The sequence below is a fragment of the Clinocottus analis genome, unplaced genomic scaffold (genome assembly GCF_023055335.1).
Source record: "Clinocottus analis isolate CAN_PGR_092001 unplaced genomic scaffold, fCliAna1.0.p SCAF_4, whole genome shotgun sequence".
NCBI classification, from domain to species: domain Eukaryota; kingdom Metazoa; phylum Chordata; class Actinopteri; order Perciformes; family Cottidae; genus Clinocottus; species Clinocottus analis.
Genome location: NW_027176153.1, coordinates 7,156,735 through 7,184,270, shown reverse-complemented (window position 1 = coordinate 7,184,270; position 27,536 = coordinate 7,156,735). Strand labels below are relative to the sequence as shown.

The window sequence follows — 27,536 nt, the reverse complement described above, 5'->3', positions numbered from 1 at the left end:
TGACCTTTCTCAAAATGTGTTTTTTTTTTAATAACAGAAATGTTCATCATGGTGAGTCGCAATACTATTCACAAATAGGACTTTGTTAGACATTAGAATTTTCCAAATCAAAACCGTCATAATTAATGAAAAGCAACAAGCCTCTTTCAGACTCCGTCCATAATCAAGCAACTTTATAAATAGACTTTTATACATTTTTTTGGAGAAGAGAGGAGGAGGAGTAGGGGGTTCTTGATGTTCTGACAGTAGCCAATAATGAGTCGAATTTGAGTCTTAAGATGTTAAGTCCAATGTGACAGAAACAACAATCATCACACATCATACCAAAATACGCAGAAAGTAAACTGGAACAGAAAGGAAAGATTCTGCTGTTAACACATAAAAACAAAGATCGTATCATAAGCACTTGACAAATATCAGAATATCATTCTTTTGTTGTATAAAACAAAAAGGACTTTTCTTTTTTTCTTCTTTTTTTCCCCATGTTAACACATGACGGATGGCAACATCTGATAGTTTGCAACATCTGCATTTCAGGAGTCAATAGAAAGTCAACCATTATCATAACGTAAATCACTCCCGACCCATCCCACCCCCAACATATGATATTGCATGATAAAAACCATGATGAAATCATTGACATTTACAGTCTGCAAACGTTTCGTTTGCCGCTCGAGTTTGGAAATTTCTTTCCATTGACTCTGTGTCTTTTTTTAAATGTTTTGTTCACTTTTTACTTCTTAAATAAGCTTTTGTAATTCGAGATTGAGGTCAATTCAGCTTTCAGTCCAATCAAACTGAAAATAACAAGTGATCTTTTTTTTGTATAGTTCTATATCAAAATGTTTCCCCGTATCAAGCTAAATAATTGTGGGGAAGTAATAAAATACTTCATTTCAGTTTGAATTATTCGAAGCTGAATAGACCTCAAATCTGCAGTGAACCCCATCTCTTGTCGTCTTTAGTAGAAAAGAAACCTACAGTGTTACACTACTTGTTTTGCTGGTTCTGCACCACGTCTGAATGAAATCCAGAGTTCTTAGAGGCACCTGGAGTGGTACAAATATGTGCTCATCGGGTTTTAAGGTACTGTCAGTTCCTCGTTAAGGTATGTTTCAGTTCATCGTCGAGGAGACCTGACCAGTGGTCACACAGGAAGCCTGACGTGATCCTTAGGCCTCTGGGCATTTTTTTTTTTTTGTTCTTTATTTCCCTTTTCGTATAGATTTTTTTTTTTTTGTAAGGTATGTCCTGGGCCCGTGAAATAATTCCAAACTGAGAGACGCACGCTGTAGTAGATGTCTTACTCACAATATATTACTGCCATCAATACCATGAGACATTTCAAAAAAATAATCTCTGCGCGAGTGCACAGATGTTTCTCAAATGTTCATGTACATATCAAACAAAACATATTTATTGTAATACCAAATGTATGGCATCCGTCAGTACTGCCTCAATTGTTTCTATGCTATTTTTCTTTTCAAACTCTCTCACGGTTACTCCAAGGTTAAGGTAAAGGAAACGGTTCTTACATGAGGGGCCCACCACTCCGACCCTGACGCGGTTGATAGACGAAGGCTAAGGTCTGTTGTTAGATTCAGCATAAAGGCTGTTTTCATATTGTCTTAAAGGCCCAGCTTGGAAAAACTGAGTAGTACACTACTGTACTAAAATGTGTTCAAACCAAAACTATCCTAACAAGGGATGTGTGATGTGTCATTTGGCCCCGATTACCACATCGTAAGACTGAAAAAGCCAGACTTGTTTTTGTTTGTTAATCCTTTCCGTCATGAGCCTTTAATACAGTACTGTGTTCACAGCTTCCTGAGAGTTAGCTAGCTACCGTTCCAAACAAAAAAAACACTTCACATCTAGCTATCTGCTCATTATACGTACATCGGAGACCGCTGTTTGGGTTCTGTGTGACACCTAAATCAACGTGGGCTTGTTTTACAAACCTATATAAGGTAACGAACGTAACTTCTGAAAGCCAAATCCATGATCTTTTACAAAACATAAACAAGTAGCTTTGTTGCGTTTTGTTTCAAAATACAACGTCAACCACGTCTTTTTAGCTGGCTTACTGTTTATTAACCCAACATATTATATGAAATGTTAATGTCTTCCCATTCATGACTGCTTTATTGTTTTGTAGAAGTAACCGGCGTCTTCTGATATTTTAACGTATCCTCCTAACACTATAGGGGCAACTTCTTTTACTTCTTGTTACATGTATATAGGCTTTTCAAAATAAAGTTCTGTCTTCACGTGAAACTTGGTTAGGTACAGACAACAAAACTAAGTTAGGTTCAGGAAAATAAATGTTTGGAAGTGCACAAAAGTGCTGTTTCAGAAGTATTCAAGTTACGTGACAAATAATCCCATGGGGAACAAACAGCGGTCTCCTGGGTCAAAGTCTTTTTAAAACATTTGTTATACCCATTTACGGTTTATGATTACGTGGATTACATAGGATTTGATTTTGTGGGAGATCTAGCGTTTCGTAGGTATAGCTACGAACGCTTGATGAGAGCCTGGACATGTTAAGATAAATACTATTGTCAAAAGTGCATCACGTACAAAGGGTACCATGGACTTCAGGTAATTATGACAACATAAAGGTCCACAAGGTAACTGTTGGAGGACGCAAATCTCCTTGTGTGGTTGAACTATTGGATTTAAATACTACAATGGGAAAAACATGCCAATTTTCCTTTATGAAAAATATGTGCTTTTATTACACAACTAACTTTAATCCCATGATGACTGGGAGCAAGCTCTGGTGCCTCAGGACGTTCAGTTCCAGTAAATCAGCCTGCAGTGCTGCTCTGAGAGGGCTCGGAGGCCCCTGGCTCTCTGGATTACAGCCGTCGGCTCTATCGTACCACGTCAGCGTCACATTTGTGACTGATGTCATGACAACCAGGTCGTTGACGCACAGGTATCAAGTGGCCATCGACTACTGAGGCCATCGCTGTGCTCATGGGCACAATGTGGAGTCACAGACCTCTACCCGGCAGCGCCGTTGACCGAGCAACGGATGCTCTTGCAGGTATTTTCATATTTATGGAGCAGCTGCCTGTTTTCCTTTGAAAGCAGCATACGTTTGCATGGTTTTAAACACAGGAAACGCATTACATCTCGCGGGTGTCAGCCAATCACTTCTAGGTAGATGATAGAAATTCCAACTGGACCACTGGGACTCATGTCGGAGGTGTTTCTCATCACAACCGCCGACACCACTGGCTTCGTGTGGAGCGCTACATCGAGGTCCATTGTCGTCGTAGCAACAATCTGGGTGGTATCGGTGTTATGTCACAATGCTACATAGGTGATACTTTCTCTTGACATTATTATTTTGTTACTGTAACACATGGCAGCTATTTTATTGGCTGATTCCAGAAATATTAGATTCAATGGGCCTCATGCAAGAACCTTTGGTACAGTGTAAATAGATTAATTTTGAAATTCAACAGACAAAATTGCAACATGTTCCAGACCTGATGTACCACAGACACATGTACACATATATTTGAATGAATTTTAAGTTTAAATCGAGGTCTTGCACACTGTCTTCTAAACATGACGTTCCCATACAACAAACTTAATTTCTGAGGATTTACATTTGTTGTTATGATAATACCTTTCTGATCAAAGTCTGGGAATGGATGGATCAAACAAACAGGACTTTCACCCAAATGTCCGACGTCAAACCAAAAGAGTTGGTAGTTGTATGGGAAGATCACTTTTTAAGGGGTTTCACAGTATCCCCCCATCTTTCTCTCACATCGACTTAAGCACTGATTAGCTTTAGCTTGATGCTATTTCAGCATCTAACTCAATGTCGAACCATTCTCCCTTTAAATTGAGGTTCAATAAAACTACTCAAACTGCCGTCTGCTGGTCTGCATAAATGCACTCTTTTGACTCTTTGGTAACATATTTTTGAATAGAACAAGAAGTCCTTTGGGGCCGGTGACTATGCGTTCACTCATACGCATGAAACTTCTCAAAAATTTGCTAAATTCAACGTGGAACACTCACCTGACACAACCTTCCAAAAAAAAAGAGGAGTACTCTGAAATGTTCTTGCATGAGACCCAATAGATTCCAGTTTGGCTACTTTTACGCTACTTTATACGGGGGAGAGGACTTCCAGTAGTCTCTTGATCTCGGCATTTCTACCATACAAAATGATGTTTGACATGCAAGGATTCAATGGTAGGACTCCAAGTCACTGATACTCGGGGGTTATTTACTGTGATTTTTGTCCCGCTGCCATGACTCCTCGCATTGCTTATTTATTCAAAGAGGAAAATAAGTGACATCACCATAAGACAATGCAGCACTTGGGGCTTCCATCTGAGAGACCTGTCCAGCCGTATTCACCCAGTCTTAAAACATCTACAGAGTAAACGGATCACTGTACGCTGGTGCCATAAACTGGAGTAAACTGCACACTGGTGTAAGGGTGGAAGTCGGACTTAAGTTCAATTTAACTTATTTTAGGATGAAATACAACAATAAAAGTATTGTTTTGAGGCCGTGGTGATGCAGGGGAAGCACATTTCTTTCCACTGTGTCCCCCCAAAAAAATGCGAACGCTTCACAGTCCCCTGCTTTTCTGCCGAACGTCCAGCCCAAGATATCACTCCCCGTTTGTCTAATCTCACCAAATCAGCAGTGAGGAGTCGTGTGCACACAATGGTTCCTTTCGATGCTCTTCTGGCACAGGGAACACTGCAACCAAACGGTAGAAACACTCGAATGCATTAGAGTCGGATGAGGTTTTGTCGTCGGCTGCGTTTGTCAGCAGTAATGCTATTTACATTGTTAGGTATGTACAGTAGAGAATCTCCCAGAGATGTTAGGTATCTGTAAAGCTGCAATGGGGGCACTCTTTTTTTTTCTTTTTCTAAATTCCACACATCTGAAACTCCCTAGATGAAGAGCCATACAAGTTTTGAATGTTTAATAATGGACCTGCTGCTGTGCCGCGAGCCTCGACTCTGCCAGTGTCAGTTGTCCACTTTCCTGGAGCCGCCAATGTACACAAACGTACACACTCAAAAGTCGTTAAATAGCAATATTAGAAATAAATGGTGTAAATCATACATGGACATGATGGTTCTTCATCTTAAGGATTAGATTTCTGACACAAATCAAGACTTTAAATACAGTAAATATTTTTCCTTTTTTTTTTCATCATAAAAGTGTTTGTTGAGAAAGCCGAGCTTTAAATGCACTGTACAACTCTTTTTCTTTTTGTTGTTGTTGAAAATATAGTTTATCCCAGTGTGTTTTAGTTGTTTGTCTGTTTCTATTTGACAGAATCCTGGTGGTATCCTGATCGCCGGAGAGCATAGAAGAAGAGCGTAGAGGGGAGGAAGAGAAGAGGCGTTGTGTCCGGTGCCGTTGTCGTCCTCAGTGAAGACGCTGCACTCCGTACCTCGGCTCTCTTCTGTCCCGCACCTCGATCTGGAGAGGACGACACAGAGGATTCTCATTGTCGTTTACAGAGAAATTAAACATCGTGAAAGAACATCAGAGGTTGTAGGTGAAAGAACACCGGTGTTGTGCGTTTTGTGCCCGGGTTATGTTTCATTCTCATTAACAATGAGAGATGTATGCTGCATTCATGTGGTGTCGGAATAATCAGAGAAATTTGTTTCCCAACCCGAGAAAATGTATGTGATTGCATGAACTCTGAAACGGCTAACATGTTATTAAAGTAATTCAATACACAACCTATTCTTTGTGATTCCATTTTTTTTCACATTAAAAGGTAAAAACACAACATTGTCGTACCGTGCACACATCCACGGGGAGTGGGGCCTATCAGAGGAGCAAGTGGATGCATCTTTGTCGGCACTCTTTTACTGCCATTCCAATTTCCATTAAACTTGCCTTCCTGCTGGAAATATCAACTTCTGCTGCAGCCGTCTGATGTCGAGTGCGGTAGTTTTTTAGCACGTGTTCGAAAAACGATGCACTTTGACGTTGTACAATTTGGGCTGTACAGCTCTGGATCAACGGTTTTGCCATTGATGACGTTTGGTTGCGCTTTTTACAAAATGTGAATCTTTGTCAACACAATTGGCCTTTACATGGAACAAGACAATACTGTTTGCAGTATTGACTAATCACGTCGGAGGAGGCTTTGGCTGAATGCAGGTAAACACACAATTTAGCTTTTCATTGGTTCATAATTAGCTTGTAAGCTAAGTCTCTCAACTCCAATTTGAGTCTTGCATCTCAAGTTGTAAATGTACTGTGAATGGGCAGCGCACATGAAAAGGAAGTCTTGTCCCGGACTATCCGCTGAATGAAAGCCTCTTTCCCCCAGAGGCTTATCCATCAAATTGATTGTCCAAAAATGATCTTGAACTCAAATGATTACTTTGAGTTTTTTTGTTTTTTTTAAACCGCAGGTTAAACACAGTTCTAACATTTAACTAGATGGCAGCAGGACTGTCATTTTCACCCTGATTTGGTGTGAATGCAGCCAACAGAATCAAAGGAATTAATTCAACCCACCAGTGCACTTAAATATATATTTTAAAAAAATACTTAATTGGTAATATTGCATCAATTAGTCTTTTTGGGTAGACCTTCATACTTTCACGTAATACCAAAGTTAATATACAGTATATGTCATATAATGTGACGTATGGGCGGTGGGTGTATCCATGGGGGCAGCCTATGGAGCCGTGCCAATAGAGCACATGTATCACTGTCTCTCAAGAATAAATGACTATACAATCTGCTTCTGTTCGCAGTCTGTGGGATGATTGATGAGCGGCACAAAAGATCCCTCCACCATCATGTGCTTTGGCACTGTGCCACGCTCAAAACGCAATGAAGCTTTGCAGAATGTGAGGTTCAAACGCATCCACACAGAACATGTAGAAAGCAAAAGTCAACTTACCCTCGACACAGCAAAATCTGCAAGGACAACAAAAAAAAAGAGTGTTGGCATAGACACGGTGAGGCGGAAAGGTGCATGCCTGTGTAAAAACATGAATCTGCTTATGCAAGTATGAGTTAAGTATTTAGGTCATCACTTAATGGTAAAATAATATACTAATATAAAATACCAGTTTTCATTCATTTAATTAGTTAGCTTCTCATTAATACATATATATATATATATATATATATATATATATATATATATATATATATATATATTAAAAGAAATCCACATATTTTCTTTTCATGATTGACACAACAAGACCGATGCGTTCATGGACCGTCCAGAGGTTGTCACACAGTTTTGTTTTAGCATATGATTTTTTTTTTAAAAGCACATTTCGGGAACATTTATTTCTGGGAAAGAAATACGAGCGAATGCATAAAAATAAAATAAAACTCACTGACTGTCAATGAGGTTAATCAGATAAAGACAGAAAGACACGCCCACGCTCTGGAATATCTCCAGTTACCATGGAAACCATCCTGGAGATTGGTCGTTGGAGAGAACCGAGACATCTTATGTCACTTTTTCCTCTCAGTCTCTTTACTCTGTCTGTACATCTCAGTCTTCTTCGTCTCATGTACCGATCTGTCTCCATCTCTTTCTCCCTCGCTCTGCTTCTGTTTGTTCTGGTGCACATTGTGTCAAATCCTCACATAAGGAGACTTCTCATGGTTTGGGATCGTACAGTCTACTATCGGCCCTCCACTGCCTTCTTCTGCCGTTCCTTGTCCTCCTCTTCCTCTTTCCCTTTTCACACCGGTGAAACAATGCAATTTAAATGTCCTGACGCAACATCGTGCAAACTGTCAGAAACCCTCCAGAGGCTGGAGAAACCTTCTCCGCCGCGCTCGAGAGCAATGTGGCTGGAGTTGCTGAGGTGAGGTTGGTGTGTAGTCATGTTTTTAACAGGGGCAAATCTTGTTCACCGTTAAAGGGCCAGTGTGTGGCATTTAGGGGGATCTATCAGCAGGAGGAGAATATAACATCTAAAAAGTCTGCTTTCATAAGTTTCATCACCTGAAACTGAGAATCATTGGGTTTGTGCTACCCGAGAATGAGCCATTTGTATCTGCATAGGGAGCTGGTTCTATTTGGAGCACGACATGTTTTCTACAGTAGCCCGGAACGGACAAACAAAACAAAGCAAACTTGTAGTTCTCTGACACAATTGTGAAACTGATATAAATTAACCACCAAATCCTACACGCTGTCCCTTTAAAGACCTAAAAATAAGAAGATCGGTTAGCTAACTAGGCACGTAGTGCTGTCCTGTGTTGCTTTTAGCGTGTTCATCCAAAGTGGATAATAGCAGCCAATAGTTTTTGATCAATGTGTACTATTCTTTCAATTTCATCAAATAGACTTTTTTTTTTTTATCAACCGAAAGCAAAATAGTGGCTAGCTAGACAATTAAACAACATCGAATAGCATTATATCAAAGTTAGGGTAGCGACGCTCCAACAATTCAAGAGAGCCAAAGTCTTCTTAACAATTTCCCAACCTCATCATTCCTCCTCATCCTCAAGGCCTTTTCGCCAACAATAAAGGACATGGCGCTGCAACATGGCGTGCTCCTCCAAGAGAACCAGCTCCCTGTGCAGATACAAGCGGCTCAATCTACGCGAGCAAAGACCCAATGATTCTCAGTGAAGCATACCGGTTGAAAATACTAACAATAAAGGACAAATATAACGTCTGAGTTATTCAAGCACGTATGTTTTTTCTATCCATACAAATTTAATTCAGAATGAAATGACTCTTCTACCCTGCCATATTTTCATTGTCTGCTTCATGGATCATGGACAGGTGGAGAATGCTGGCGATCATTTCTTCACAAACCTTTGTTGTCCATCTGCAAATCATCAAGATAGAAGTCCGTCTGCCGGTTGCCCAGGACGAAGGCCAGGAAGGAGAGGATGAGGGCGTCCAGGATGCCCATGATGGCCAGCATATAGGCCCAGCGTACAGAGCAGTCGCCCAGGGAGTACTTCCCCGTCCGCTCCCCGCACATGTCCCGGATCACCTCGGCGTCCCATCCGTCGGGGAAGATCATGCAACCCAGCACCAGGCACACTCCTGCAGCCGGACACAGAGGAGAGCAGGAGGGTCAGAGTGTGTCGAGACAAAGAGGGCAACAAAGTGTAGGGTAGCAGACAAAGAGAGAGACATTCTAGTTGTATAGAAGTCTACTTCTCTCTTGATTTATTCCTTCAGTAAACATTCTGAGCATGAGTTTATGTCTCAATCTCTCGTTTCAAGACTTCTTCAATGCAGCATGATGATCATTTCGTAAATTATGGTCATTTAGAGTCAAACAGACCATAAAGCAGGGTATGCTTTAGGGCGAGGCTACAAGGCGATTGACAGGTTATCTTACACGAGCCATATACAGCACCTGTTCGTCCCTCCACAGTCCAAATATAGTCAATTACATTCATTGGTTGCAAAAAGCCAAGATTGGGTCGACCTTAATCCAAGCTTGAGAAAGCCCAAACTGAAAACTTTAGGCTTAAACGGAAGTCCACAAACCGATGGCTGAATGACTACTTCCACTTGATACATAGAGTCTATGATTGTGCACAGAACAGCACACAGTGGACTTTAGCCTCTGCATTGAACCCATCCTTGTATAAGGAGCGTTGCACAGCTACTGAACAGCGCCCGGGGAGCAGTTTGGGGGTCTTGATCAAGGGCAAGACATGCATTGTACAGATTATTGAGTTTATTGAGTGACCAAATTTAAAAACCTACACTTCCCAAACAAGCCTGCATGCACAATCAACTGGGAGCGCACACAGTGCAAAGCCCTCCAAGGAAATGCATGAATGCAATTTCGACACTACAACAAAAATGTTAATCTATACTTTCTACCTCTGCTCATTCATCAAAGTGAGCATCACCGGGGGAGCTGAGTGTGCCATACTCCCGTCTTACCAGCACTGTTTAAGTAGCAGTCAGCCATTGCCTCAGGGGCTGTCAGTGAAGCAGTACTCCGAAGGGAGATGGGGAACATACATGGCAGACGTCACGCTGCATCTTTATTCCAGACCAGACATGTCTTTTTCACTGGCAACATCACTTGTGATACACATGGGAATTCAAACGGATTTGGCCAAGTTGAAGAATCTTACGCTTCGGCCCAAAAGAACATTTGGAAGATACAACGGTCGCAACGCATTGGTGTACAATTGTAAATATTTGAAGTGAGTGTGTATTGAGGAATGTCGAGCCGCGTTCGAACACTGTAGCGGCTGAGTGGAATGAGGCATATAGTAGTTGAGAGATCATGGACTGAAATAAAGAACGGAGGACTGATCACTGATACATGTCTCTACCTCCTGAGCTCTCTATTGCTGTCGATACAGAGATGAAAGAAAACAGAAAGATTTCCATTACGCGATGCATTTGTTAAATGACTGAAATGACTGAGATCTTCAGCGACACACGGCAATTTCTCTTTGTATGGGCGGGCCTCTGTTTGTGTTTGATTTGTATGCAACATGCAGGAGCTTACAAGCTAAGGACAAATAGCATTTTCACAACATGTTTGCAATTGGTTCATTTAACTAAATAGCTATCAGGTCTGCAAACTAATGTTATCTTCACGCTTTTTTGGCTTTTGATGTTTGTGTGGTCGCTTGTACAGCAAGTCAGGTTCTGGACGTCTTATTAAACTGAATTTTAAAGTAGAGATGCATCGATCGATCGGCCACTGGGCAACTGGGTTGTCAGAGATGGGTCTCGAGACCAAGAGCGATCTCCAGTACTACAACACTGGAGGCTCCGCACACTGATGAGAGTAATCGAAAGATGAGTTCAGTAGGCGACACTGTTTCAGGTGACAGTCCTTCAATTTCGACTGCCAATGGTTTGTTTGTGTCTTTGATTAGAAAGCAATGGCGACACTGGCAAGCTTGCTAGCTAGCTACATTAACCAAAACCCAGAGACAGGATCATAGGGACAAGTGTTGATGAGATGGACACAGCAACACAGGTATAAGTCCATTTTCAGAAATGACAACTCCTAAATCAACACGTTTCTTCATGAAAAAAGCATTTTTGGAGACTGTGGATATTTTCTGGAAGAAGTAAACCTTTGCAGATCTCAACTGCCAAACAAGTAGAGACTTGCTCTATTTCTGTCAGAACCAGTTGTTTGTACACAAGGGGACATTAGCCGGAGAGTTGATGTGGGTTCAAACCGTGAGACTCTTTTTGTGTCGTGTAGTCAACAATGTTTTACTATCAACTAATGCTGGAATTGTGACTGATCATGAATTCAAGTGATTTAAACGGCCAAGCAAAGATCTTTTCTGGGGAAAAATAGACGTTTTCATGTTGATTGTTACTGAGGTTTTGTGCCTCCATCGGACAGTTTACGGTATAAAAATACAAGCAAATACAGCAAGACAAAAGTACCTGTCAAGAATTTAACAGGAGCAGGGACATGTTATGCTTGAAGGGTCTGAAGGTGATGGAATTGAGTGTATAAGCTGGCACATTAGTGATTCCCTCTGAAGACCCAGTGTTTCTCCCACCACCCATCCATCATGAGCGAATGGTGGGTGGTGAACTCGTGGCAACAGATGAGGGAGGATATCAGATTAGTCACCTCTCCGTGCACAGGAGAGCACCACGCGTTGTATTTCAGGCTGAGACTTGGAAAATGCGAACGCTCCTCCGACCGAATGATTGCAGGCGTAATGAGAGAACGTAATGGGAGAAGGCATAATAACGCGATAAGTAATGAGAGAATAGAAGAGTGATGGAAGTAATCGTCGTGGGAAATCATCACGGTATTAACTTATTTTATGACCTTTACGCAAGATATTAGCATAGATGAGATCTGATAAAATCATTAACTGAGTAATGAGCGTCGAGTTACATGTTTTATGGCTTTTTGATGAATGTTTCCCCATCTGGCACAAAACTCGTCTGGCGTTCTTCAGTGTGAGCTTCCTGAAAATGTGGATGCAGAGTGACGTCCGGAAGGTCGGAATAATTCATACTCCTCATCAGTTCCCTTTGTGGTGAATATTACATCTTAATTTGCTTTTGTGTGGCAGAACAAACACCAATTTTGTTCCCAGCTTTGTGTTGTGGGCAATTAAAACCCAATTCTCTGTATTAAATTGTAATCTGGTCATTTATTTGGTCGGTATTTATAAGTGTTCTCCTCCAAAGTCATTGCTGATATCTTTGAGGCAACTTTGCAAAATATATTTCCTAAAGGACAAGCAGTCAGACATTTGTTGAGATTGTCGATTAATCTCCTCAAACAAACCTCTGCATTTGAGTGCAGAATCAGGACCAGATTACGGTGTTGGGAGTGCTTTGGTTTTCTGCGTGTATTCCCGAGTAGAATTGACCAATCGCGTTTGAGCTGGCTTGGTTATGAACAGTTCATGTGGAAGGCAAAAGAGACCCGTAAGCTAGTTTGTTGATGATTCAGCTTTTTAGCAGATTGTGAAACAATCCGGTCGGACACGTCATCTTTGAACTCCGGCCCCAGTTGCGTGTCCAAAGTTGCCAAACAGATTTCAAACAATGACCGGAGCAGTGAAAAGGAGGAGGTCCTCCTGGACGTCTGCCAGCTACTATAAAACCCCCGACCTATTGCCCCCAGAGGCTTACAGTTCTTCCAGATATTAGGCAAGCAAAGACCTATCTTGGTAACCACCTGGTTGATTGTGTGGCGGCTCGAGCGAGTCGCACATTTTGACCCTTGTTACAGCGATGCAGTCGTTTTCAGAGACGTCAGCGATTACTTCCGTGAGCTCAAAGGTGTCAATCAGAAACGTTTGTGTTGCTGCTTTTTACATTCGGGACATTTATGATTCACAAACTCTCAAGCGGGATCCACCAATCGGCTCGCTTGACACTAAATGTGGTATTGTGAATTGGGAGGTGTGTGAGCCGGCTCTCAACGACAGCCCTATTGTTGCCCATAACACCCTTCTTTCCGTATATCCATTGAAGCAGTTGCGTGTGTCTTCATAGAACTACAATTCCAGAGTGTCGGTGTGCAGTGCTACTTTGAAGACAAAGTAGACAAGTCCAGTGATCAAATCAATACCTTGCGACATTCTTCATTCATTCAGACTGTGTTCACACGATACAAGCATTGCCTATCAACGATTAATAAATCTGCAACAGAGTTATCACATCGGGCTTTTTGCATCCTTTTTTTTTTAGGAAATTCTTAACCAGGAAGTAACAACAGCTCAGTCGCCAGTGAAACAAGCGCCACGGCTAAAAGCTACTGATTCAGTAGAGAAGCGCTCTGACGGGCAGAGTGACAGTAATGACCGTGGAACATACTCTGTGCCCAACTCCTATCTGCTCTTCCCCTCCATCTTCAGCTCAAATGATAAAGGGGGCACCAGCTGGCTAAAAATAACCCCCACCTTCCAACAGCCCTTTGAAGTCGTTGGGGGTTTCCCCCTGTTCCTCCCTCCCCTCCACTCTCTCAAGACACTGCATGCTGAACTTGGAAGGAAGAACTTCAAAGGCGGCAAGAGGAGGGATCGAATAGAGACGGGAGGATGGGAGGGAGCGGAGAGAAAGAGAGAGATGAAGAATGAAAGGAAAAAACGAGCCATGTGTGAAGAAGGGGAGAGAGAGCAAGATGGCTAACTGCTGCTCCGCTTCATTATGCCATTTTTTTTTTTCTCCTCTCACATCCTGTTATCTCTTGTCACTGCAAGACTTCGCGGCCCCGTTATCTGTTAGAAACAAGGCTTCAAAGCAGATCGCACTGATGAAAACATTCTGAAATGCATTGCCAGGACACTTTTGTGATCCAACTAGGTAAAATGACTGGGAATCAATTTATTTATAGCGCCCTGAAGTTATTTATGGACTTATTACGTAACCATTTTGTCAAGACTTTCTTATCTACATGTCCACACAAATCAATGTATTATTTTTGGACAACAGCTCCAAAATGATCACACAGAGCTCCTAAAATGCCATCAGAGCTCTCTCTCTCTCTCTCTCTCTCTCTCTCTCTCTCTCTCTCTCTCTCTCTCTCTCTCTCTCTCTCTCTCGTGTGCTACATATATATATGTATATATGTAGCACACCATTTTTAAATTATATGTCAAGTATTTTTGATGGGTGCCGATTGAGGCTCCACAGTATTCCAGAGCAGCTTGACTCGTGACGTCATCCAAGATGGTGTCATGTGCCCTGACTGAGTTACTTAATTATGGTAGTGTAATGCACAGTAGTGCACATCCAAAGCAATACATATTCAAACGCAAGCTGACATTTGGAACGGTCACGAGCTGCGTCCAGAATCACTCCATATTTGATACCAAATATGGAGTGATTCTTCCTGCTATTCTTTATGGAATAAAAAAATAATTAAAAGCGAATGAAAATCCCTCCAATGGGCACTGCTTATGACCTAAATTGTGTTGGAATTTTAGGTGGATGACAGTCATATATAAATACAAGATGTTAGACTCAATGTCAGCTAACACAGGCCTGTGTAGACATGTGGGTCTGTGGCTGCGTCCTTTGCAAAAAACAACAATGTGCATCTTTCCAGATGTGGAAAGATGGATGAACAAAATGGCAAACAAGACTACTTTTTATTTCCTGTATTCTCGCCCGTAGCGGACTTTTGTACATTCAGTTACAAAACAAGTGTGACAACATCACGTAAAAATGAAACTCACGACTGAAACCTAATCCAAGCCATGCAGCCAGATTAAAAAATTATTGTATGTGTCGCTGTTGAGTTCAATTACAATTGCCTTGTAATTTGGAGGCCTTGCTAACATTAGCAACCACAAGCTACTGGTCAAGTGAGTGTATTGAATTCAGTAAGGGTGCGTTTTATAGCTTTTATATCACATGTCTAAGTTGTTAGAACAAGATTGTTTTACCAGTAACTTTAGATAGATAATGACGCTTGAAACTGTATTTAAATTAGCATTCCAAGTTAGCTACTTGATAATGGAGCATTGAGGCAAAGTTGCGTGCAATTGTCATACATCTTATCAAGTAATTTACAATTAATTAAATTATTCTATAATTTTGCTGTGGCTATGGTGTAACTACCAATTTACAAAGCCGTTTCAAAATCCAGAAGCCATCCTGGAAGTCTGAAAATGAACAACCAGGCTATATTAAAAACCAAAGTGTACGGTCCTGCTCACACCATGGCCTCTTCATGGAATCCGCAGGGTAGAAAGGTGTGAACGCGACTCCATTAGAAGAGTCTGGCTGGACTTCGACCTGCTGTCCTCCGTCTAAAGGGCAGCCTCCTCACCGTGGATAAACCCGTTCAATTATATAAATCCACCAAATTGTTGTCATTGGCAAAGAAATGTCAACATAACGGCAAACTCATTTCCTGGTCTTGAAAACCGAGCCTGCACGCTCTTTCTTCTTTCATCTTCTCCCCACCCATCCTAGTGTACTCCCCCGACTACAGAGGATGCTCGCTGTCCCACGTCCCGGATATGGAGAGAGGATTGGTGGCTCTGCTTGCACATCACCATATAACGTGTGACCTCACAAGTCCAAACATCGTTATTGATTGAGCCACGCGGAGCAGTTTTGTGAGATACTGACGGATCAGTGAGCGCTACCCTCTGGCCAATCCATCAAATTCATAATTAGAGGAAGAGTGTCTCTATGAACCAGCAATTATGCTGAGACAATACTTTAAGAAAACAAAAAAAAATCCAGGCTTTTGCATCTTATCTTAAAATGTGTCATTGTCCTGAGGATGCCCATTGAACAATCATGCATGTGAAGTTCACTGTCAACATTTAGTTGGCAACACATATTAGCTGGAACCATGAACTTTCCCAAACCATACCTGATTCACGACCAAGCCGTGGGCGCACAGAAGAGTACAACTCGATTTGCTCCTAACACAATGTGACCGCTGGACATGAAAATGACAAATTGGTCTGAAACCAACAATAAAAAGCCTTTCAGGACAAAAACACACAAAACGAAAACCCTGACCGTGAAAAACTGATTATTTGGCAACTGTACAAACTCTCAGCACTGTACCCTCCACGACTTCATATGATTTATTTAGATAACCATAACCACCTACTTAATAACATGGCGACATATTCATATGAATGTTAAGGGTTGTAGTATACGATAGTATGATTTACTTTAATTCTAACATTTAATTCTCAACATTGCTTTTAGTTGATGGTTTGTTGTTTATAACGTGCACTTCAAACAGTTGTTTTGTAATGTTGGGCTCGATGGATTGACAAGGTGCTTTCCATTGTTCTTTTAGTAGGTGTTTGGACACGTTGACAGAAACACAGCATAAATTCGTGCCCGTTGGTAGTGAATGCAAATATTGCATTATGTACACACCAATACAGTGGAAGTCAGACGTGTTTTCACATAATTAGAAAATACAAAATGTATCTGGAACAACATCTCACAGTGAGGTGGATTATACAAAACCTGGACACCCTATACTTTTTGTTATTTGGGTGCTATACATATATACAATAAATATATATTATATATATATATATATATATATATATATATATATATATCTATATATATATATATATATATATATATATATATATATATAGATATATATATATATATATATATATATATATATATATATATACTCCAAATCATCAAACAACAACAGCTTGTTTAACAGTCGAAACATCCTAAAGGAGAATCTTTAAAAAAAAGAAGAAAAGAAATAGAGGCACATACAGTGCGTTACTCTGGAAAGATTACATATTAATGAAGAGCATGGATGATGTATAGTGGAGAAATTCTCTCCTCGTACTTTTACATCTCATCAACTTGCTTCAGGGGCTTTCTATTTCTTTCTTTCGCTTCCTTTTTTACACGCACATACGCACGCACGCACACACACACACACACACACACACACTCACACACACACAAACCACAGTAAGTGACAACGCAGAGAGGGGTCAAAGGAATCCATTATTCAGCTGTCAGGGTATTTTTAGAAACACCCCGGTGACTTTGGAATTATTTATTAAGCGCCTGATAATTAAAACATGTACGTTTTGGTTGGGAAAAGCCGGCCAGAAATCTCAGAGAGAGAGAGAGAAAGAGAGGGAGAGAGAGAGAGGCAGGGATATCCCTCGGGGAACCTCTTCTCTCTCTCTCTCTCACTCTCTCTCTCTCTCTCTCTCTCTCTCTCTCTCTCTCTCTCTAGTTCTATATTTAACTCGACCACTGCAGTGTCTAGGAAACGCATGCGTGATGCTTTTGTCCACATGTGTGCACCGGCGCTACTGCCCATTCCCAGCGATCATACACATGGGCGAACGACAAAAACATATGCTTCACACGTTGGGTAGTGCAGGGAAGGAAAAAAAAAACACTGGCTTCAAACATTCTCATTAATATTTCAACTCTCACACCGTCACGTACGCATTCACCCGCTGTCTTTCTCATTTGTGTGTACAGACGCATGCGTGGGCACGCGCACACACACACACACACACACACACACACACACATAGAGACTTTCCCGTTGAAGTCACAAATGTAAAGTATTCTTCACACTGCTTGAACAAAAGTGGACAAGGGGTGGTGTAGGGGGGGTCTGTGTGTACACGTGTGAAGCGACAAAGAGCAAGAACAGACAACGTTGGTTATTTATGTGTTTCTTGTCTGTTCATGAGGACGTCTTGGTTGGAAAACTAAATATCAAAACTGTAGGCAAGAAGGGAGTCATTACGTTTTAGGTTATCAAGTATTCATCAGTGGGGGAGGAAGTATTTGGATCCTTTTCTCCTTTACTAAAAGCAGGCAGCCACCTGTTGGGGAAGTGTCTTCAAATTTGCATTCTCTCCAATGACCAGCAGGGGGCGACACATTTATTGTTCACTTAGTAAATCATGGTCCATTAGATTCAAATAGACCTTAAAGCATCGTAGGATTTAGGGCGGGATTGCTGTGATTGGCAGGTTACAAAGACGGCGTCTCTACGTCACTCCTCCACATTCTAAATATGGAAACTTCTGTTCATTGGTTGCAACACGCCAACATGGCGACGACCAAATCACTGAACTTGAGACTTCGTAACATTTAAGTCCACAAACCAAGGGGTGACGTCACAATGACTACGCCCACTTCTTATATACACAGTGTGTCTTAAAGCGACTGAGAGGAACTTTCATCTTGTGTTGATTTTGACGGCCCCTGTGGACAAAAGCGGTAGTATTTTCTGTGCACCAGATTCCCTTTAGAAAACGTCTTGTTTTACTGGATCAAGGTCAGTCCTGTGCCGCTCAGTCCTGGTTCCGGTTCTCCCATAACTAATGTCTAATGTTGTCAAATAAATACGCTGGAGTAAAAAGCATGGTAATCGGAGTAGAGGTTTGAACTAGTACCAACACAGGATGTAGTTTGCTCTTTGTGTAGCGAGGCAGGAAGCTAAACGTGCGATAGTCTCAGAGATGAATGGGCATGTCCCTTTAATTGAGCACCCTGTTACTTGAATCAATGTCACAAAAAATCATTAGTTAAATGTAACTACGACCTTCCCTTGACCCCAACTCTGTTTTAATTTTTTTTTTAAACTAACCCTTTCATCTGTGTCTGCAGCAAGAAGTGGCTTTTGATATTCTCTTGTTTCTGATACCATGAATCCAACCAAATGCCTGTTAGACTGGACCACAATGACTGAAGTCCAACCTGCAACCTGTTTTCTCAGCATTGCCTGCTTGTATTGAACAAATGTACAGTTTTTCTGCTGCACATATCTGGAACAAGGTCCCTGAAAGCTGCAGGTCTGCTGAGACTGTCAGCTCCTTTGAATCCAGGTTGAAGACTTTTCTGTTTGAGGTTGCCTTTAATTGACTCAATTGCTCAATTTCTCACTAATGCATTTTATTTGTTGTACTGCGCTGCAACTTTTATTCATTTTATTTCAATTTTTTCTTGACTGTTTTAATGTTTTCTTAACTGTTTTTAAATCTTCTTTTAATGGTTTTAGTTCAAACACTTTGCATGGCCTTGTTGTTGAAATGTGCTATACAAATAAACTTGCCTTGCCTTACGGAACGCTTCACGCCCCAAAGTCTGGGGTGCATAAAGTGTCAGAAGTAAGATTCAAGCAGATTTTCCGTTCCGTATTTCTTGGAGACGAAGCTGCTCTCGGGGCATCTCGCATCTAATATGGAGCCGTTGGCTAATAATGTGACATATGGATGTAAATATTAATCTAAATGTGCAATGATGAGTACAGACCAGTGAGTAGGCCACTTGAAAGAATAGAAGAATTGTGACTATACATACAAATTATTGGGTATTATAAGGCATGATTAGATACATGGAGTCGATCACAGACGTTCAGTGTCATGATGATGTCGTAGATGTTGTCATACTACAGCATCAGACTGTCCTTAAGCAATTTATCATTGTCTGTTCATTAATACGCACAATAAGGTGGAATTACAAACACTTCTGGTATTAACTAATGTTGTATACCTTCCAGAGTCATCAAGCCATCCATAGCTTTGCTAGTTTTTTCTTTTTGTTTTTCATGAACTTCATAAATATGATATCCCTATCTTTCTTTAAGTAGATAAAATAGATGTTTTAAAATTAAGTAACTTCCAGGGAACTTGTAACACTGACAATTTCACAATATAGCATGCAATAAGACTTAAACTATTTATATACTGTAAAAGTCGGCTTACAAACCGCTACTCCCCGCTAGCTCTCCGCTGTAGCCAGCTAGCGCTGCTGCTAGTTCTCTGCTAGCTCCGTTAGCAGAGACGGGGTTCGGATTCTCTGATTGAAAGAGTGGAATGCTAACCTCTGAGCAATAGTCGCCCTAAATAATTATGTTTTTTTCTTTGGGGGCAGTTTTGATAATTTCATGAGGTTTTCACGGAGGTGTATTAGTAACAAATGTATTTTCAAAACAGAAGAAACTGGCGCACCTTTCTTTCTTTTTAGTGCTATCAGTTTGATAAAAGCAAACTGTAGCAAAGTAGCATTGGATCATTCATTTTCATCTTTCTTTCTCTATTGCTTTCACACACGCGCGCGCACACGCACACACACGCACACACACACACACGTCCCGACCAATCTCTGACAGGCCGTTTCCCCCAGGATAGCTCCTCCCCTGAGCCACGACCCATGTCCTGCTTAGTTCTGTTAAATATTGCAACAGACAGGGAAAGACGTGAAGGAGAGATGGAGGCATGAGCTGATGGCGGATACAAAGAGAGTCATCAAGCTGCAATGGCTCCTGGGCTTTCCTATGGTCCCTCAGTTCTGCTGGAGGGATGGAAGGAAACCTTATGAACCGTAGACGAGAGACGAGATGGAGAAGATGGGAAGTGAACGACACGAAGACACAAAACAGACCTCTCAGTGTCTGCGAGGAAAGGGAAAATCACTTACACTAAATTAATTTTGTTCAAAAGGGAGGATTAAAAGTAAACCTCTGGCAGTTTTCCCAGCAGCAGTTTTCTTCCTTCACTGAATTAATCTAAATCCAAGCAAAGGTACGAGCAGCAAAGCTCTTCACAGACCTTGAGGGCTTTTGGGAAATCTAGCCGTCCTCTTGTCCTTTTTCTTTGAGGAAAAATGCTGCTTAGTCAAGATTCTCAGTGATAAAGGAGCTCATTGCTACGTTTCCCATGGAGATGTGACATAACTCAGGGAAGATAGGAGGAAAGTCACCTCTCAGCAGGTTGCTGTTGATTCGCTAATGACCCAAACCACTCCCACTTTCAGGAACTCGGTTGGTTCCTGGGCGCGCTGACCTCATCATTGTCTACAATTTTCTTTTTCCCTACTTTTAATCCTCCTTGTATTAAACTGCTAATAAAACTGTCACATTGTCAATCGTTGCCTTCCACGAAGCAAGCTTAACTTCGAGTCACTCTTTGATCCACGTTGGCGATGCCAGCTGATGTCACTGAGTTGGTTATCATACGAGTCACATGTCAGATAAATTATTACAAGAAACGTTATCCAGGACACGAGTGGTCTGCTCAATATTATATGAAATGAAAGACAGATAGCTGCGAGGAAACTGCACTGGAGACGCTCTAAAATAGTTTAGAAATGTTCCCGACCCGTTTCTCGCTGCCAAGTGGCCAACTACCTTGGCTCCGTTAGAGGCATTGTGCTTCAAAATATGTGGATCTGCGTGGCCGGTAGTTCTGGTAGGAGTAAAGGAGGAAGTCAGCTCGGTGGAAAGAAAGAGAAAGTCTGCGTGGCGAGGAGGTCAGCGTGTGTTTAGTCTCTCTCTTTGTCTGTCTTTGGCTTTTACTCTATCAGCCGATTGTGGGCGTTCAGATTCTGCCACAATCTCCCCTCGTCAGCCTCATTCATATCCGGCCTCCAGCATATCCATATCTGTTCCTCATCCCATCATCGGATCTTCGGCACCTCCCTTTATCACCAGTGTCTGGGCTCCAGAGGAAATGTTCTTCATCTGACCACAGCATCACTTGATAGAGTAGTCTAATCAGCAAATACGCTCCAGTTTTCATCTTACATGCACGTGCTATACATTATTATTTTACTCAAATTAAATCTCTGTTAACTGAACGACACAACGAAAGTCAATTTTAACCCAAACCGTAATCTACCCAAACCTAACAGACTTGTTTCTTTGAGTTATCGATGTAATCTTAAATGAGGAAGTATAAAGAGCGCCAAATCACACAACCACCAGCGATCCTTCAGTCAGGAGACCGCGAAGGAAACATCCATGTTTTTGTCATGTAACTAACATACCTTAAAGGTGCGTGGTCATTTCACCCCAAACTATGATATATTTTAAAATCTAAACAATTATTTGTGTTGCCTAAACCTAAGTTTATGTTGATATGATCGTCGGCATGCAACCAGCGAAAATTGACAAGTTTTGATGGCTTTCTTAGACAAAACTGTTCATAGGAGCTCATACGAATTGTTGTGTGTGGACATATTGAAAATGTATGAGAGAGCACGAGAAAGAAGTTCAAAAGCTGTCCAGTTAGTCCGCCATCTTTGATTTATTTTGTATTGTAGGCAAACTCTTTTAGTGACTTACTTTTGTTCAAAAATAGTTTTGCTTCTTTTAGGCCTTTTTTGTAAAAACACTCTTTTTTTTTTTTACCAAGAGTTATGAGCACCGTTGTATTGTTCTTTTTTCAACTCTTTGGCCCATTTATAGTTCATGAAAGCCAAGACACACACAGTGTCACTCTTCTCTGCCAAGAGGTCTGCGCCCCAGTGTTTTGGACTCGGTTTCAATCTTTTATTTGAAGAGATCAATAAGTCCCGTCAGTTGAGTGCAGGATGGATTGTTCGTGGCTGAGTTTGAAGAACCATTCACCTGAACTTCTGACATGTAGCTACAGTAGCCAGTAAACTTGCCTGCGCTTAAAGCTGACACGAGGGTGAATGGATGAGGGCCTTTTCATTGGGTGAACATTTCTGTTTCACCTTTCTGTTGCAGTGGCGCGCTTGCAGACCATCGCGATCTGGGACCCGCTGACTGACACTCTCAGCCCGCTTGGCCTGAATCTCATCCACCGCCAGTCCAAATTGGCCCTGGTTGTGTTTGCCGCGGCATACCGTGTGTCTGCGCGGTGCCAGGAGACCTGCCGCTCCGCCCAGCATGGCAGAGTGGACGATTAAACTATCATCTCCAAGGTGGCGAGCGTCAGGCTGTCTGCCAAGCCCATTAGACGCTTTACCTCGGCCACACCTTGCACGTGTCCACTGGAAGGACAGTAAAACCTTGTGGAGTTCCATCAGAGTTCTCTGACATGTGCTCGCAGATTAAAGGCAAACACCGATTTAGGAGACAAAGATAGAATAGAGGTATATTTTGTGGGAAGCTGACACAACATGGACATTAAGTTAAATAGTTGAGATGTTTTCCATGCGCGATGTTTGTGACGTAAACCCTGACGATAAGATTGAAATTTACTTTGTCAAAAGCAAGAGATTTACTCTCATGTTAATCTACAGCGTCTGTTAAGGGGCGTGGCCAATGGCGCGCTCGGAATAGGCTAGCTGCCTGGCGTGCCCCGTTTGAAGCGAGCCAATTTCTTGGCCCCAAGAAGCACTCATCCTCAGGAGAGTAGAAGAAGAGTCCGGTTGTAACGTTGCAGCAGCAAAATGAACTGCTGCCTCCCAGATTACGTATGTTTCTCTAGCCACAAATATTTTTCGGATGATAATCTGTGGCAGCCTGTGTAGGGAGGAGGACGGGGTGGCTGACTCAAACAAACACAGGACTTTCACCTAGTTCACCTGTTCGTGTCCTGGATGAAACAAAAAAAAAACAGTTTTGATTAAATGTTACCTACATAACGGACGTCCCATAACAAAACCTACACATTTCCAGCCACACCACGATGTTTCACTGCACATGATCAAGTACTTCTGTTGTGTATAGTCACAGCTTTGCTCTGTGTGTAATTGTGCCACATGAAAGGTTTTCTTTACCTTAACGGTGAACACACCACTACATGCAGGAGTTATATTTGTCACCGGGACATTTCATGCTGCGGCTTTTCAACTTTTACCTCAGTAAAAGATCCACCGCTGCTCTTTTGCTAAAACACGGTGTCTCACTTGATTAATGAGTCGTGGAAAAGACCTGGGTTCAATTCCTGTAAAGTCATGAGGATTTATAGAAGGAGAAAAAAACTGTACTGCGGCTATTCTGTCTTATTCATGCTGATTGTAGAGCACCGAAACCTTTTGGACACACACGGCAGAACAGAGGATGGAGTGGGCAGATGAGGACGAGGAAAGGAACAATACAGGAGGAGGAGAAAAAGTGCTGATCTCCCTCTCTCTCTCTCTACCTCCCTCCCTCCCTCCCATTCAGAATGCTGACTGTTTCCGTACAGAAAACTGACTCCCACGCTATTCTGCCTGGCCTATTTATCACATTGATCGGCTTATGAAGGAGTCGGATACACACAGGAGGCTCGTATGAGAGATCCTGATGCGCGCTGCTCTGCTGCTCTCAGGTCAGGTCCTGCTGACGCGGTCGTTTTACTCTCTCCGTGGATTCAATTTATTTCAGTCCTTTTTTTTTCTTCTGAGAAAACAATCTTGCGTTCGGTCGCAAACAAATCGCTGGAGATCAGCATTATTTAAAAAGACGGCAGCAATAAATCAGAGCAATTGCCGTATGTCGCGTGGGTTATTCTGAATAATCAGTCAAAACGAGCATCAGAGTCTTTTTCCTGAAAGTGGAATCAAACTGAAAAAGTCAGGAAGCAGCGCTGAAGTAATCAGAGGATCAATCAATTAGTAGTAATTACCGCAACTATTTTTTCAGAATGAATTTGTCGTTTGAGTCCTTTTTCATATCTTTGAAAATAAGATATTTGTATTTGCTTGTTGATTTCATTGATTATTTATGAAGTAATAATTTCATTTGATGAATTCATTTTTCTGTTAAGTGTTACTTTTCACCCCCTGCAGTGCACAGTTGGAGATGGACGATTAGCAATCAAATGAAACCGGATCTTGACACATTTAACTGTACTTGTTGTTATTTGTTGTATTGTTGTTGTCGTCATTATACATCCTATCTTGTTCAAATCCAATTCCATCCATATTACGTCGTCATATCATGTATATTTATTTTGTGTTCTCCACATTATTATGATGATTTCAGTCCAAAGACATGCAGCTTAGGTTAATTGGACTCTAAATTGCTCCTATGTGTGAATGCTTGTCTGTGTCTACGTCTGCCCTGCCATGGCGACTTGTCCAGGGTGAACCTTGACGTCACCCATTGACAGCTGGGACCGGCTCCAGCGCCCCGCGACCTTAAACAGGATGAGCAGTTTGGATGATGGATGGATGTTATTGTGAAATTTGAATATAAGTGGAGGCTTCAAAAAAGGCCAGTGGGTTCTCTGTATCTTCCTGCACTGTTGTGTTATTTATCTCTGTTGGGTTTGTGTATTTTTGAAACTGTGCAACATAGAATTAATTAACTGAGTACTTGAGTGACTATTGTGATCTCATGTTTTCTCACACAAAGCCACCTTCATACGGGTCCTACAGCTCAATGGTACACTTGGCGCCATCGCTCAAACCGTATTGTCCCTGAATGCAGCACTCCAATCTGCCCACAGGAGACAAAAACATCACTACTTAAAAAAAAACAACCCAACATGTAATCCAATCGACCTGGAATCATCCCATAACAAATAGCCTCAAACGACATCACGTCACACCGCGCGTGCCCCGCAGCAGCGGATATGCGAATGAGTGACATTTGCGTCAGTAAAACGAAACAATATCCAAATGACCCGCAACAGCGCGTGGCCTGCGCCGCTTCAGACCCCAGCGTGTTGGTTTTTTTTTACGCAAATGAAGGAATACAACGTTTAGAGGCGCGCGAGCCAGTACACTGACCTCAAAAGTCCGTAACGATGTGTTGATGATGTCACGCCAGTTAGTCTCTCGCGCAGGGAGGTGGAGGGGAGGATCTGCAAGTTTGCAACTTTTCTGTGTATAGTGTGGCATTCAAATAAGTGGCATAGGTTTCTAGAAACCTTGCAAGATTTTGCTGGGTTTAGGAACTGAAACATGTGTCGATGCAGCAGTGAATTGCGGCGAAACTGATTATTTGATCAATCAGGAACGGAGAATGCATCCATACTAATGATACATATTGCAAATGGTGACGCAACACCAGCACTGTGCTGCAAGGTGGCCTTTCCTGCAATTACACCAGGAGGGTCAGCTGAGTTCAGGACGGGGTCCCCCCCCCCCCCCCCCTCCACCTTACCACACCGTCTGTTTCGTCTAAATGTAGTGTGTGATGATACGTGACATGGTTGGCCTTACCGCACAGCAGCTGCATCCAGGCGCAGGTCTTGTAAACGGTGGAGGTGTTGCAGAAGAAGAAGAGCGCCATGCAGGCGATGCAGCCGAGGATCAGCACCATGGACAGCAGCACGAACACCGCGGCCGCCTTGAAGGCGCCGGACGGGATGGAGCCGAAGTCCGCGAAGCTGCCCGAGCAGGTGAGCTCCAGGTGGCGGGCCGGCGGCCCGGCGGCGCCCACGCAGTAGTGGAAGAGGCCGAAGTAGCCGGCCTGCGGCGTGCTGACGCTGTCGCCGATCCAGTAGGGCTGCATGAACACCACCACGTTGACGATGGCGAAGCAGATGGTGAAGATGGCCCACAGCACGCCGATGGCGCGCGAGTTGCGCATGTAGTTGTCATGGTAGATCTTGGAGGCTTCTTGGGAAGGCAACATGTTTGGTGTTTTTTTTTCTTTCTTTTTTCCTTCTTCTCCTTGTATCTCTCTTTCTTTTTCTTGAAAAAATGCCCCTACTCCCCCCCACACACACACACACTTTGGCAACCTCTAATGTGGCGGTTAGAGGCTGTTTAAACAGGCCCACATAACCACACGGTCACAACGCCACCTGCACATATGTGTGTGATGTCACGAGGCTGAACATTGTACAAAAAAAGAAATGAAACAAATTGAGTGAGTGAGGAGGAAATGCTACATTGAAGGAAGAAAAAAAAGAAAACATAGCCTACCTACACCTCTTATGAATAATTGACCGAGACCAGTGATTCAACATTGCCGTCTGAGGCGCGTCTCCTCGGGGCTGCCATGCATGATTGAGAACCGAAAGAAAGAAAGAAAATCCATCCAAAAGGGATTTTTCTTTTATTTCACAGTGGGTGGGTGGATTGGTGGGCGAGGGTGCGGGAGGAGGAGGGGGCTGAGTGGGGGGTTAAAGCTGCGTTCCTTCCTCATCCATCGGTCCGTCTCCAGGGTGTCCTTTTTTTTTTATTTACCATCCGCGGGATGAGGACGCGCCGGCCGTGGAGCCCGTTTTTTCCCGTCACCGAGGCATCCACTTCTCCCCTGTGCTCCCCTTTAGCGTCCACGGAGCATGTGTGTGTATGTGGGGGGGATCAAACGGAATGAAAACCAATAGAAGGTGGGAGAAGAAAAAAAATGAAAAAAATAAAACGGAGAATAGCTTTTCAAGGGTAGCCCTCTGTCAAATTTCAACAGTCCTTTCTCGTAAATCCGACATCCTCCACCTCCCCGACTCCATTATCATGCTTCTCTTTTTGTCGGAGCCGTATCCAGTATGTCTCCTCTCGCTCCCTCTCTCCACCTCTCTCTCTTTCTCCGTCCTCCTCCTCCCGTTTCTCTGCGCGCCCCCCCCCCCTCTCTCCCTCTCCTCCGGAAGATGCTGATGTTGTACTGATGACAGCGACGGAGCGCGTTCTCGTACGCGCAGGCGCAGCAGCGGTATAAAAACAACGGGGGGGTTCAAAGTGCGTCTCCGCCCCCTGTTCACCTCGAATAATTTGAGCAAATGATTCCCTCATGTTCGGGTGGAACAGAGGAGGCGTTTTCGTGACGGAGACGCGCGTGAAATCATGTGCGCGCTTTGACTCGGGGACCCCCAATGAGGGAAGGTGCGCGTTCACGGTGCGAGATGGGAGCCAATCCTGGAATCAAAATACTTCTGGTCCTATTGCATCATATCTCCTATTTAACTGAATGCATACTGTGCCAGTGATA

At 42.6% G+C, this 27,536-nt stretch overlaps 1 protein-coding gene across 1 annotated transcript; it reads right to left on the bottom strand.

The window, feature by feature from the left end:
* On the bottom strand, positions 1-27,168 carry LOC137800630 (LHFPL tetraspan subfamily member 4 protein-like). The gene is made up of 4 exons (XM_068597899.1): positions 25,823-27,168; positions 8,822-9,058; positions 6,932-6,948; positions 1-5,481 (listed from the first exon to the last, which is right to left on the bottom strand). The coding sequence occupies exons 1-4, from the start codon at positions 26,235-26,237 to the stop codon at positions 5,428-5,430; spliced, it is 723 nt and encodes a 240-aa protein (XP_068454000.1). The 5' UTR covers positions 26,238-27,168; the 3' UTR covers positions 1-5,427.
* Between the last annotated feature and the right edge of the window lie 368 nt (positions 27,169-27,536).